Source organism: Sus scrofa, chromosome 15 (genome assembly GCF_054392235.1).
Source record: "Sus scrofa isolate SSC_HxYL_T2T_F1_AM1 chromosome 15, Sscrofa_HxYL_maternal_Yorkshire_Landrace_v2.0, whole genome shotgun sequence".
In the NCBI taxonomy this organism is placed as follows: domain Eukaryota; kingdom Metazoa; phylum Chordata; class Mammalia; order Artiodactyla; family Suidae; genus Sus; species Sus scrofa.
Window position 1 is genome coordinate 58,371,087 of NC_139397.1, and position 15,187 is coordinate 58,386,273.

The following is a 15,187-nucleotide window of genomic DNA, read 5'->3' on the forward strand; positions in this document are numbered from 1 at the left end:
ATGGATGTAACGGTCATTAAGTATATGAGTCTTCTGACGTTGTAATCAGATGTGATTCAGTCTGTTAAATATCCATGAAACAACATCTGCTTCACAGAGTGACCTTCTGCTAAAGAATACTTAGCGTCTATTAGTAGATCATAGTGCAGATCTGCCTTATTTGAAATGCACTAAACTAGAGTAGTCTACTGCTGTTTAGCAACTAGCTTGTAATAATTTATTGCAGTTAAATAAAGCTTAAAAAAACTCCATTAAATAATTATAGGGATTATATGCATTTCCAGAACCTTTGTGTTCTACTGAAATTACCCATTTAATTTCAGGGTTGGTTTGTTAAAAAAAAGCTGAAATCTAAAGGCACATTAGGGGAGCTGTCAGATGCTGTTTTCTGTAGGTGTTAATAAAACCAGATGAAAAAAAAAATCTGAAACAAATTAAAACCAAAAGCAGTTTTACCATCTGTTGTATATTAATTAGAACTTTGTGTATCAAGGGTAAACTTGCTCTTAGAGAATGTCACTGAACACCCGCTTAATAGAATAATATGCAAATGTATTAGGTTATGGATTTATATGCAGTTTTTAATTCTAATTCATCTGCAGTGGATCCCCAAGAAATTGGTAGTGTGTATGGACGTGTATGTGCACATACATATAGATATAATGAGTTTCCTTTTCTTTTTTCAGAGCAACCTGCAAACAACCAAGGCCAGTCCACCCTGCAGCCTTTGCCACCCTCCCATAAGCAGCACCCTGCACAGCAGCATCCATCCATCACTTCTCTGAATAGAAACTCCCTGACCAATAGAAGGAACCAGAGTCCGGCCCCGCCGGCTGCTTTGCCCGCCGAGCTGCAAACCACACCCGAGTCCGTCCAGCTGCAGGACAGCTGGGTCCTTGGCAGTAATGTACCACTGGAAAGCAGGTGAGTCCTCAGTGGGTGACTTGCAGAACATTTGATTGCTAGGACCACGCAGTGTACCTGTGCAGAGAAGGCATACCTCACAGTAGTCAACAAACTGCTTTCGTAACATCTCAAATTGAACCGTAAACTAGTCCAACCTTTTCCTCATCAAGGGAGATTTGCCATTCTTATATACCCTCTGTTTTGTCTTCTCTAAAAACAGTTTCAGATTATCGGTACTCTTTTGGTTGCTGGACCAATAAACTTTCCCATCCAGTTTTTTTGTTTGTTTGTTTTGCTTCTGTTTTGGCTATTAATTGCGTGATCTAAACCAGTTCTGCCCTGAGAATGAACTAGCAGGAGGTCCTCACTGTCATTGTCAGCAATCAAAAATCTTTCTGTCAGGAGTTCCCATCGTGAGTCAGCAGTAATGAACTCTACTAGTATCCATGAGGATGAGGGTTCAATCCCTCGCCTCGCTCAGTGGGTTAAGGATCCGCCATTGCCTGAGCTGTGGTATAGGTCAAAGACGCAGCTTGGATCCCGAATTGCCACGGCTGTGGTGTAGGCCAGTGTCTATAGCTCCGATTAGACACCTAGTCTGGAAACTTCCATGTGTCACAGGTGCAGCCCTAAAAAAATCAGGAAAAAGAAAATTTTCTGTCTTTTCTTTTACTCTTGACCTAAGAACAAGTGTCCAAAGAACCCTTGTCTTTTTATCTACAGTGTCAGCCAAGAGTAGTTGGGTTTTATGGTTTATTTTGTATCACTGAACACTCTTCTGGGAGAAATTAGAAGTAGGCAAACAGCAAATTTCTTCACTTAAAGGCAGAGTCATGAACACAGTTTTTCTTCCTGAGGTTATTAGCACAGAGCTAAATTTACCCAGTGTAATTAATTAGCACACCCTGAACAACTAATCAACACTGATTCACTATTGTCTTTTAGGAAATAATTTATTAGGTGAAAAGTAACTTTTCAGTTGAGTCATCAAACTGAATATAGATAATTGCACGGTAGTTGACAATAAGTATTTTGATATTTATGAACTGTGCCAAGTTAGGTCATCAAAAATGTGTTTAATTCGGGACGGGGGTGGATGTGGTAGTTAGCACAAAAGCCTCACAAACTGTTGATAGGAAAGCTGGTGATCCTTGAAGCCATGTCTTATCTTATACTGCAGATATTTGGAATAATTAGGGGGCAAGGTAACATGTGTTGTTGTTATTTCTCATATTATATACTAAGGAATTTTTGTTGGTGGGAAAGACTGTGGCTGTTTAGAGGACAACCCACGGTAGATGTAGATGAAATTGTAGCTGATTTCTTGAAATTCAGACCTATAAGAAATCACTCTCAGGGCGATGTCAAAGCCATGCCATTTGAAATTCCATTTCAAAGCAATACCATTAGTGAACCATCAGTGGAATTACATTTTATACTTTTATGCATTGACTTAGAAAGGAAATCTACGAGGTGATATTATCTCACCCATATCTAGAAACTATAATAACTCTAAAAATTGTCAATCATGCAAGCTTTTTTTTTCTTTTCTTTTTTTTGTCTGTGTCTTTTTTTTAGGGCCGCACCCATGGCACATGGAGGTTGCCAGGCTAGGGGTCAAATCGGAGCTGTAGCTGCCGGCCTATGCTTAACCCACTGAACGAGGACAGGGATTGAACCTACAACCTCGTGGTTCCTAGTCAGATTTGTTTCTGCTGTGCCACAACGGGAACTCCCTATCATGCAAACATTTTTTAATCTGTAGTGTAGTTTTGTTATCTTCTCGTTTTCCAATGTTTTGATCTTGTAATATTACTAATGAAAAGAATGGGCATTTCAACTTGCAGGTGCTCAGTGAATCAACCTAGGCAGTGGTGTGAAAATTTCACACTGCACTGACGTAGTGCTACTGTGGTTTCTTTAATAGTCTCACTTGGTTGGAACTCTTGAGGTGAAGAACCAGACTTATTTATCATTGATTTTTTCCTTTTTTAGTTAAGGTTCCCTATTGGGTATGATTTTCAGTCTCAGTTTCAACTACATTAACAACTTCATCCAGACTTGTGTCTGCCTTTATTTTTTTAATCTAGTGTAGAATTTCATCCTTGGCAATTATTGTTATTTATACATAGACTCATCTTCCTCATTCCTGCTTTTCTGAAACTCATTTAAAGGATATAAGCTATGAAGTATGAAATTCAGTTACATACAGATAAGAATCTCGGTTTTTTTCTCCTATCTCCTCCATTTTCTTCTTCCAGTATACACCATAATAGTTGGTTACAAGTGACATGTAATAATCCATGAAAATCTCAGTAATTTGCATATCAACTCAGTACAGAAGACATAAAAGACTTGTCCTGTCTTCACTGTAGCTTTCATTTTGATTTATTAAAAAGTTTTTTTTCCCACCAGCAGTTTCTTGCTTCTATAAAAGTGTTTATCTCCTTTCTCTAATGAGTTTAACATTTGCTGCTGCTGGAGACAATCGATTTTATTGTGTACTGGAAATTTCTACTCAACAGAGTAGTTCTGATCTGCCATCTCCAGTGAGTTTCAGATCTGGAGTCACATCAAGATCCAAAAAGGCATTTATAGTTTAGAAGCAATTCTTACTATCTCATTGTCTCCAAAAAAATCACCATCAGGGATTACATAGAACACCAGTACTTGGCTTAGAATTTTTCTTAAGATTCCTTTTCTTTGAGCTCACTGTTTCTTGTCCTTTGTATAATTCATTTTTAGGGCATCTGATAGCCTATAGCTCATCTTTTGTTTATTTTATACTTCAGCTGCTTCAGTGCATAATAATAGCTGCTACCAGAATATAGAGCAGCTGAAGAAAAGCTTGCACTTGACCTGGGACAGCATCAGCACTTAAAGGTGCAGTATAGACTCTTTGGGAAGCCTGACCTTCAGCAATTGTAAAGTTAATCACCTGCAAGTTCCTCATTTATATATGTGAATTAAGTAGCTTAGTAGTTACCTATTAGATGTTAACCAAGTGGTTCATGTGTAGCTATTTAATAAAAGATTTATTAAAGTCGTGTTTTATTATGAAGTCTTCTTTGGCATTGATAGTTCAATTAGTTATGTTCCCATAGCTTTTTACCTTGTAATTCAGTAATGCTTTGCTAATTATTAATGTATGAAATTGCATATTAAATTACCTTTTTATTATTGCATTTTTAATTTAAATATTGAGATGTCTTGGGCTGTGTTAATGTGAGATCAATTGCTACATCTTAAAAAACAATGCCTAAACAGAAGTATGATTTACTAAATTAAGATAGTCTCCTTTTTTCCCCCTTCTTTTATCTTTAAGAGATTCTAAAGGAAAGGCAAGACAATCAAATCTTAGTCAACCCTGCCTATTAGAAGTCTAGGCAGCAAACTACATGTCATGGCCTTCCAGTACCAGAGGAAAACTTTGCCAGTTGAAAAATTGTACCTCCCTCTGTATAATTGTACCTGTGTGCCGATAACCTGCTTCCTTTAGCAAGGTAGTAAGTAGTAAGATCCTCCATAATTAAAGGTAGAGCTTTAAATATCCCTGGGAAGATAACCCACGGACGTAGGTTTACTGACTGATGCCATATCCTTTTGTTAAAGGTAGTTTGAGAAAACTCAAGGGCACCCATGGGAAAAAAGAAAGTCACAGACTACTGTTAAGAGAGACAAAGATGAAGCTAAGGTTACTGAACATAAATTTCAATATGGGACCTGGGCCTAGGCTAAGAAATTCTTAATATTTGAGAGTCTCACTATCGCCCTTTATTTTATTTTATTTTCTTATTTTGCCCATGCTCATGGCATGCAGAGATTCCTAGGCTGGGAGCCAAACCACGCCACAGCAGTGACAATGCCAGATCCTTTACCCACTGGGCCACCAGGGAACTCCTCCATTTGTTTTTGTTTTTGTTTTTTAAACCTATAAACTCATCTAAAATTACCTACTAATGAATAGTAAAAATCAAACGGATTCCAGATGTCTTGAAATATTTTATGTTAATGATATGGTATTTATTAAAAGGCCTGTGGGGGGATACATGCATGCAGTTGTAAGAGTATAGGAAGACAGAGGGAGAGGGATGCATGGTGTGTGAGGGCTTGCAAGGAGGTGTTTATATTTAAGACCTGTTTCAATTTGTGTCTTAAAAACTTTTGTCTCAGTGGGGGGAGAATGATTCCAGAAGCTGTTGTAGTCTCACTTCAGTGCCTGTGTTCTATGGTAACCATATAAATTTATCATCAATCCAGAACAATTTGAAAGTGAAAGGGGAGTATGAACAGTTACCCTGGAAAGACAGGCGTAAACTGAGGCTGCTCCAGGCAAAGAGGGATATGGTGACCCTGCTAGTTCTGTTCCCAAGAGTAAAGTTAAATTTGTAAGTTCAAATTATTTTAGACATAGATAATAACATAGAGATGATGTGAAAGAGGCAGTAGAAGCATAGCCATTGATTGAATACAGGCATGACTCCTGTAAATTTTCCCCTTTCTGTTGCCAACACGTAGTAAATATTTAACCCTTTGTCAGCCCTTTCACAGAAAAATCTTTTGATAGCCTCCAAAGTATGTAATTCCTAGAATAATAGATAAAATGTTTGTTTTTATTTTCTTCTCACAATACCAAGAGAACAAGATGGGGCCTATGTTGAAGTCAGAATATTGAATGACTTTTTTTTCCCAAAAAGTTCAAATGTAATTTCTTAAATGTAAAATGTTAAAGGTAAATCACATATTAACTAAAAATGTTAAACTAAGGTAAAATTTGATTCTAAATGTACTCAAAGAATAAAGATCAGTGCGACTCCAGAAGCATTGTAATTTGGTTTCCAAAACCATTCTCTTATGCTAAAAGAGACCTCATTCTAAAATAAAGTCGGAGGAGTTCCCTGGTGGCTGAGTGGGTTAAGGATCTGGCATTGCCATTGCTGTGACTCGGGTTGGCACGGGTTCAATCCCTGGCCTGGGAACCTCTTTGTGCTACAAGCATGGCCAAATGAAAAAAGTATGAGATAGAATCAAAGATAATTACTAAGATACATGAAAGCAAAAAGCATGTAAGATTACTGTTAACCAGTTGTAATGCTATATAGCCTCAACTTGGTTGTTTAGCAGATGTCATGCCAATAATCAAAATGAGAAAGTAGGTTGTGGACTAATTGTGACTCTAAAATGAAGGTCATCTCAGGAGTCAATATCAATAAATATTCCTAAACAAAACCTAGTTGATTTAGTAGGGATAGAAACACAGGTTAGCATCATGAGACAAGCATGTGCTTTGCAATCAGACAGACCTAATTTTTAATCTAGAGCCATCATTTAAACTAGCTAAGTAATCATCCAAAATTACTAAATCTGAGATCAATTTCCAATGTACTAATAATACCTACTCAAAATGGTGTTGTATTGAATGAAATAATGGAAGCCACACATCTGGCACATGATAGGTGCTTCATAAATGTTTCCTCTAAATATGACCAAAAATAACTAAATATGATCAAACAATAATAATAATTACAACCGTTGCACAGGATAACATAATTGGTTAACAACTGAACAAATAAATATCTTTTATCATTAAGTATCTGTCTTCTCTCCAAGAAAGAGGAACACATTTTCATAAACTGGAATACTTATGTCTAATTTATCTTTCTGTGTTAGGTAGTCCAGGCCTAAATCATAGCAGAATAAAATCTCTTGTTTTGTTTTGTTTTTTTTTCCACTATTCCTGTCATTCAACAAAAAAGTAGGTGAATTTATACAGAAAGGACCCCAGTGCTGTTAATTTTGTTCTTGAGAAGGAAAAAAAAAATCTTCAAATTATAATGAAAGGCAACTATTTATATCCCTGAAACATTTAATTAACTAAAGTAATAAATGTTTGGAATGAATCCGTAAAAGCCTTGATAGATTCATTGTCTTCACATCAGTCAGAAGCTCAACCTCCATTGTATTTAACGTTTTTAAAGCTTGAGGTATCTTTTGAGTATGATGAAGTTACTGTACAATAGAGTAGGAGTGTTATTTTGTTTCATTGAGGTGAACCAGCTTTTTTAATAGCAATTAAGACACCGCAAAGCATGCATTAATCATTTGCCGTAGGCCTTCTGTGATTTTTGAAAGCATAATTCCAACCAATAGCAAGTACTATATACTCTGATAATGTTTGGTTTTGGATAACCAGCAATCTGTATAAAATATTCATGTACGATCACCTTAATTTCCGTGGTACCTGGGGAAGTGAATTCTTAATTACTTCTAACACATTTCTAGTCACTTCTCTGAACACAATCAAAGTAAAAGGTCGTCTGTGCCATTACTTGGGCATAGCTCATGCCTGATTTAATCATTATCTTTTTCTGAATATGACCTGCTCATTTTGAGGCACCTCTCTTCCTCCTCAGCAACTGTTTTTGAAAGTTTCTTTTACTCTTCACTAATGCTGTCTGTGAAAGTATGGTTCAGTCCCCTTTCTTTGATTTTGTGTGTGTGTTTTATTTCTACTTAACATTACTATGTGATGCTTTTTTCTCTTTTCCTAGAATTTATTGTCCAATTTTAAATCTATGTGTTTCTCTATAAAATTTCATCCTCTCATTTCATCACCAATTAATATATACCCTGTCAAAGACAATTGCTTATCTTTTCCTGCATTTCTTCATTTCGCCTTGATATACTTTTGCCTCTTTTATTTCTTCCTCCTTCCTTTTCAAACCTGACTCTGTGTTCTGTTACACCATTCTCAGAGTCCTTTCTTGTTAGCCCATAAGATTAAATTCTTGTACATGGAATTAACCAAGTAAGTCCAATAAATTCTATTTGATAACCCCTCTGATTCTGCTGTGACCCTCTTTATGATTTAGCATCTCACCTCATATTCTGAGCCATTTAATACTACTACCAGAAGTCATCTAGTTCTAATTACATCCTGCACTAATGTAATATTGCTTCTTTCTGGTCATGGTGTACTAGAAACTAGATCTGGGTTAAAATCTCAACATCCCACTAGCTATATAACCTTGAGCAAATTACTCAGACATTTGTACCATGTATTTTCATAAAATGGGTTTAATAATACTTCTGAAAGATTTTATAAGGATTCATTGAAATGTCACATGTAAAGTATCAGGCATTTGAGTTTCTTTGCTTGTCTTTCTTTCTTATGCTATATATTTACAAATAAAGTAACTGTGTTAGTATTTAGGAAGGTATATAATGGCTACCAAGGCAAAGACCATGACAACTACCAAGGATGGAAATACTATAAAATTTGGTTGTGATGATCATTGTGCAACTATAAATAATAAAATTCATCGAGTAATAAAAAAATACTAAAAAAAAATAAAAAACAAAAAACAAAACAAAAAAAACAGAATTTACACATTGATTAGTTTTTGTGAGCACTTAGGTAACTTTTTCAACTTTGGAGAAGATATTTTGGTATCGTGAGAATAATCAGTATATCCTCAAGTTCGTTGCGGTGATTTCCTAGAAGAAATAAACTGTGAAGTAAATTTTTAGAGACAGCATTCATTTTAGAAAAAGCTAATAATGGTAATATGGGGAGGAAATTATCTGAGATAGTAGTGGAGTAGGGATATTGCATAAATTAATGCCCAAGTTAGTTCATCCAACGGATATTTATGACAATCTTACAGTGTATCCATATGAAAAACTCCAGTTTATTATGGAGGATCTGGAGAAGGTGTGCTGCTTTTTGAAAAAGGTGGACTACCATCCGGAACAAATTGCAGAGTTGGAATTGGTTTTAGAGATTATCTAATCTCATGTTCTTTTTAAGGCCCATGGAAACTTAGTAAACTGAGGTCACATGACTAACTAATAGTGGTCCTCTAGATCTCAGGTTCCAAATTCGAAATTCGTTGTCTTTTCTTCTTGTAGTGTCTCCAGATTTTTTTTAATTACATCTGAAAGGGGGAAGAAAAGCACTCAACTCCAAAATATAGGTATTTATTAAAGTATAAATTATACTACATAGTACCAATGTGCTAATCTTATACACATCACACATACATAAAGCTAAAAATTGAAAGGAAGACAAAATAAATAATACTTTAAAATAATTTTCTTTTATTTCAGTCTTAAATTGTTTTTTCACTTAGTAAACTATTTCTTAAATATAAATGTATAAGATAATTATGTATCAAATATTCATCATACTGAAACATTTTTTGATTTTGTCTAACAATTATATAGACCCTCTTTTGACAAATGGAAGTTGTATATATTTAGGCTGTACAGTGTAACTTTTTATTATATATATAATATACATATAGTGAAATGATTACCGCAGTCAAGTTAATTAAGACATCCATTGCCTCTTAATTACCTTTTGTGTGTACATGTGGTAAGAACACTCAAGATCTACTCTCTTAGCAAATTTCAACTGTTCAGTATTATTAACTGTAATTGCCAGGCTGTATATTAGCTCCCCGGAACTTACTCATCTTATAACTGAAAGCTTGTTCCCTTTGACCAACAACTCTCCTGTTCCCCTACCTTCTATCCCCTGGTGGGCATGATTCTGCTCTCTAGTTCTATGAGTTCATGTTTTTTAGATTCATTGTATAAATGAGATCATACAGTGTCTGTTGAAATTAGGCAAATTTCTCTTATGTTCTGGCAAACTAGCTGGCAGTTGTTGCCATGTTTTTAAGTAAACAGGACAAAACCCATTAAAATAGCATGTTTTGCAGACGTTTAAGCAGTTTAGAAGATCAAAAATTGACACAGATGGCAATCATTGTTCTTGGCAATAAAATTACATATTAATGGGAATATTTTCAAATGTAAGTTTCGAAAATATTCTCTCTGGACTAAGAGTCTCTTTAGAGAAGCCGTACTTTCTTACTCATTCTTGAATACTACCTTTACCTTGAAGGGACAGAAAATAATTTTTTCAAGAATAAATGCTTGGTAGCATAATGCTGACAGCTACTTGTCATCACAGAAAAGGTCAACAATTTTGGACCCTTCTCCTTTGTATATATTTAACCCATTTTATTGTTTATAACTCTCCTGGGTACTTTGCCATGAGCTCACTGGCTAACCTCTATGTGGTTAAAAAAGATTTTTAAGATCACACCACAGTTCATCACAAAGTGCTATGTTTAATTAATCACACTGAAGTTGCAAAAACTAAAAGGTGAGAACATTACTGCAACTCCTGTACTTGGGGAACTCTTTTCATTCTCTCAGGATTGGACGTTAATGACTTCCCAACAAAAAGAATGGGTGTAGGCACCACAGTCATCTGTGTATAAAATATCATAAAAGCCTGATATCTTTCTTATTTTTAAAATAAGAGATAAATACAGATAGAAGTATGCTTTACACGTGTTAAGATACATAGCTCCTGTGAACACTCTACTGTATTACGTAACTGATTTGCTATTACATTAGGTAACTGGTTAAGAACATAAGTTTTAAGACTAAAAAGATCTGGCTTTGGCCCTGTATAAACTGTAACAAATGAAGGCTCAGTTCCCTCATCTTAAAAAAGTAGATTTTACAATACACTCACACACACAGTGGGGATTTTGTGAACTTTAAATTAGACGATGTTTTCTTTGCACACAGTAAACAAGTGTTCAGTAAGCTTTATTTAAACCACTAGCCACTTGGACTGGATGTTTTCTGTTTTGTTTTAAAATGCTTCTCGCTCACTGTCATACATCTGATTGACCAGGATACCTTCAACATTTCTTAACTACCCAGAAATTCTTTATTCTTCATCAATTTATCTTGACACCTGAAATTCTTCTCTTTATCTAGATCACTGTTCCTTCTCAAATTTATAAAAAGAACTTTGCTGAATAATTTTAAGCCATCAATAATTAAGTGAATTAATAATTAAATAGGTTAAGTCTTATTCAAATAGAGCATAGGAATTTTAAGATATTCTTTTTCATTTCCACTTTAATTTTAATATATTTAGTATGTAATAACTGCCAACAGTAGTGTAATTGATATCTTAAAACATGTAGGAAAATATTTAATATAGATTTGTGCCTTTGACGCTTTGGCTGCACCATTAGAATAACTAAAATGTGAAACAAATCCTATTAAATTTTAGTCATCTTAATAATGGTTAGAAAAAATTCTGCACATTTAATTGTGTTGTTCAGTTCATGAGGCTCACAAACTCTGTAACATGCTTTGGTGCTTGATTAGATATGTATCTAAATTAAAAACAAGTCATGGTAAAAATATATTTTTCTTCCTGTCATAGCCCTATATATTTTATACCGCTATGGTTGTACTTAAGTTTTATATTACATACCTCACTTATAAGTCTGAAAATTAAGTGTGGAAGGTGGCAAAGAATTCACTAAAATATATTTCCCCCAAATCACGTTAGTATTCTGTGGAATTTTACCTCCCAGTTTTCAGAGATCAATTAACACATAATGCTATACTTACCACATATGTGTTTGTACCTTTGATATGATTATAAATTGATTCAGACGTGATTGCTTAAATGTATACTTATTAATACATTCATATTGCAAGCTTTTCATAAAATATTATAAAACAATTTTTGTTTCAAACCTCTTTTGGTACAACCACATAATAGCTCATGTTAATTCAGATAACAGCAGTGAAATGTATCTTGTTTATAAGCTTTTCATTTAAGACATTTTTCTTGCTGGGATCACCTCCTAGTGTGAAAGTTGTCCAAAGATAATAGCACGTCAATTCAAAAGTGTAATAGATTTGAGACCACAACGTGCTATCAGCATGAAGTAGTTTATCAGTCTCACTAACTCACTGTGTCACAGCCAGAATCATTACATATTTGTTCTTTTGTTTTCATGTCAAAATATATAATTTACATCCTAATGCTGATTACTCACTTGGAGAATGTTTAATTTTCTTATTTAAAATATTTTTTCTTTAAAGTGCATATCATACTTAATCGAGGTAATATAAGAATAGGCATTTTAATTACTAGAAGTCCAAAATATTTCCTTCTTTTTACAATTCAAGGATGCATAGTATATTACTTACTATAAAATATTTTCTATTAAATTTAATATCTTTATATTAGAAGCAAAATAATTAGTCCATTTTGAACAAGCCTGTCCAGTTCTTAGAAAATTTACACACCCACCCACACACATGCACACATCACCTTTTCCAGACTCATCCTATTTAAAAAAATAGCAGAAATTAAATTATCAAAATGCAAAGTGAAAAATATTGAAGTTTAGTTTAGTCACTGACTCGCTTGAGGTTAAGTTTTATTATTTCTTAACTGTTTCACCTTTTCATCAATCCTTGAGACACAAGCCTTTTCAGTCTTTAGATCCCATTTGCTAATTTTTCATCCTTAGTCATAGCTTTTGGCAAGTGCTGCTACTACCACAGAGGTTATTGAAGAAGGTAATTAAAAACCAGTCCTCCAAACACTTCTTACTTTCCTCATACTAGTTGAGTACCCTTAACTGGTTCTCCTGCTCCCACTCTTGAAAGCATGTTTTAAAATAAAGTCTAAAGGATAGAAGAAAAGACCTTAACTATAGTAATGAGGATTCAGTGTGGGATTTTTTTTTTTCAAATTATGCTGGAATTCTGTTCCTTCTGAACCTCACTGAGAGAAATTTTTTTCATCATGTAGTTTTGTTGTAGATCAGAAGCTACCACTGCTGCAGCCTTTGTCAGGGTGTGGTGGAACACACACCATGCCGGTGCTGGGAAAATGACCCTGGTTCTCACGACTTTGTCCTCAGGTGCTTCAAAGGAGAAAAGTTAGGAGGGCGGCATGTTGTGCAGGAAAATACCCTTATTTTTTTTTCCTTCTTCTCAAAGTAGCCATAGTGTAAAGGAGAAGGACGTGTGTGTGTGTGTGTGTGTGTGTGTGTGTGTGTGTGTGTGGTGTATGTGTGTACAGTGCTTTTAAGATATTTAGAATTGAGTTTTCCAGAAGTCTCTTCTTAATAGACAAAGAGAATTAGTACAGGTAGCTTTTTATTTACTGTATAGATTTTACTACTATATAGATTTTATTTACTAATAGATTTTACTATATAGATAGGTAATACATTGATACAAAACAGAGTATCCAGAAGAACAAATTTATTTTTAAAAAGAATATGCACATATAAATCCCAACCCCCTAATTTATTCCTCCCTCCTCCATATTTCCCCTTTGGTAAACCTAAGTTTGATTTGGAAATCTTTGAGTCTGTTTCTGTTCTGTTAAATTCTATTGTATCATTTTTATTAGATTCCCAGGGAAATTTATTCAGTACAATGTAACAACCTATACAGGCAAAGAATCTGAAAAGGAATAGATACATGTGTATGTATAACTGATGCACTTTGCTGTACACCTGAAATTAACACAGCTTTGTAAGTCAACTATATTCCAATAAAATTTAAATACAAAAATTTTAAAAAAGGATATATAAAAACCTCTCCAGCCACAAAGGTTAAGAGGAGAGAGAGAAGAGTATCTGTGTGAAGAAAGGTAGTGAAACCTTTTGGAAAGTTGTAAATACCCAAGATGAATTATCAGCTAGACCTCTTCTATATGACTTACAAATTCAAGTGTTCAGTTCAAAGAGAAAAGGAAAGAACCCCCAAAAAGAAGGTACTTGTGGAATAAGATAGTTTGTTGCCGAATGTTTTTTATAAGCACAAGGAAGTACAGATATTATACGAAACAAGAACCAGAAGAGAAGGGAAACTGGGGTTTCATTTAGAGATAAAATAAAGGCCGGTAAACATGGCAACTATTTAAAAATGACAACGAGGAGTTCCCTAGTGGCTCAGCAGGCTAAGGATCCAGAATTGTCACTACCATGGTATGGGTTTGATCCCTGGCTTGGGAACTTCCATATGCCAGCACAGCCAAAATAAAATAAAAATAGCAATGATACTAGAAAAGATGAGGGAACCAATTTATAATAAATAGGTGAAATTAAAAGGGAAGAACAATAAAGGGGGAAGAAAAGAATTAAGAATGAGATGATACAGGGAGTTCCCATCATAGCTCAGTGGTTAACGAACCTGACTAGTACCCATGAGGACGTGGGTTTGATCCCTGGTCTTGCTCAGTGGGTTGATCTGGCGTTGCCGAGAGCTGTGGTGTAGGTCACAGATGCAGCTCAGATCCCGTGTTGCTGTGGCTATGGCAAAAGCCAGTAGTTATAACTCCAATTCAGCTCCTAGCCTGGGAACCTCCATATGCCATGGGTACAGCCCTAAAAAGACAAAAAAAAAAAATGAGGTGACACAAAACAATGAAAAAAAATGTTTAAGCTGCTTGATTCTGAGGTCAGACAGATTCAACCTCATATTTTACAAATTCCATTTAGTCTGAATTGACTACTTGAAGTGATCAGTTTTAACTGTCTACGCAGGAGTCTTTTTTTTTTGGCCACCTTTGGCATGTGGAAGTTCCCAAGCCAGGGATCGAACCTATGTCAAATTTACAGCCTGCACCACAGCTGTGGCAACCCTGAATCCTTAACCTGCTGTGCCACAAGGAAACTTCCGGTCCGTGCAGGAGTCTTTTAAATTGACTTTCTGTTTTGTTATACAATCTGGATAGCTAAACTGCAGCTGAGAAACTAACATGCCAAAACCTTTACTGCAGTGATTCTGAAAGTGTGGTCCTTGGACCAGCAACGTCAGCTGCTGAGGTTCCACCTCAGACCTTCTGTGTCTTAACATCAGGAGATTCAGATGCAAGCTAAAGCTTGAAAACCACTGCTTTTATGTATGCGGTGGTCTTGAAATACATTTCTGTTCATGTTGGTGGCCTAACTCTTGACTATATACGTTCGCAAGGTCCTACCAACATTTATGAGTCCATGATCAGTCTAATGGAACTATTTGCACAGGGAAGATAGGTGATTGCAGAATCCTTTTTGCAGTCTTTATGCAGATGTTAGTGTGGGTGGGCTTCCCCTGAAAATTTATAGCAGCCTCTGCAATCTCTTAGTTCCAGAATCCTAACAGAGCTTCAAAGGGCCATCATCCTCGAGTAATGGAGATTTCTTTCCAAACAGCTAGATATTTAAGCACAGTAAGTAATTGTCCATATGTCTCTGGATTTCTACTGAGAATCAGTTGCTGAAAGGTAAGGAAAACCAACAAGAACCCAGTCTTGAATAGGAACAGCTCATTTTCTTTAGTTTTCTGTTTAAGCTGCCAAAAATTTTATATTTGCTTGCCTCATTATCCTAAAGCACATCACTTAAACTTTTTTTAAGTCTTTTCATCACTTATAAACACATTGCTA

At 35.2% G+C, this 15,187-nt stretch overlaps 1 protein-coding gene across 50 annotated transcripts in view; it reads left to right on the plus strand.

Annotated features, from left to right (window-relative positions):
• The window catches only part of TENM3 (teneurin transmembrane protein 3), a 2,581,468-nt gene that overhangs the window by 2,397,064 nt on the left and 169,217 nt on the right, over positions 1-15,187 (plus strand). For all 50 annotated transcript variants that reach the window (XM_085000902.1, XM_021076354.2, XM_085000908.1 and 47 more), the window contains one exon: positions 687-924. In XM_085000902.1, the coding sequence (XP_084857028.1) occupies positions 687-924 (238 nt within the window). The remainder of the gene's footprint in view (positions 1-686; positions 925-15,187) is intronic.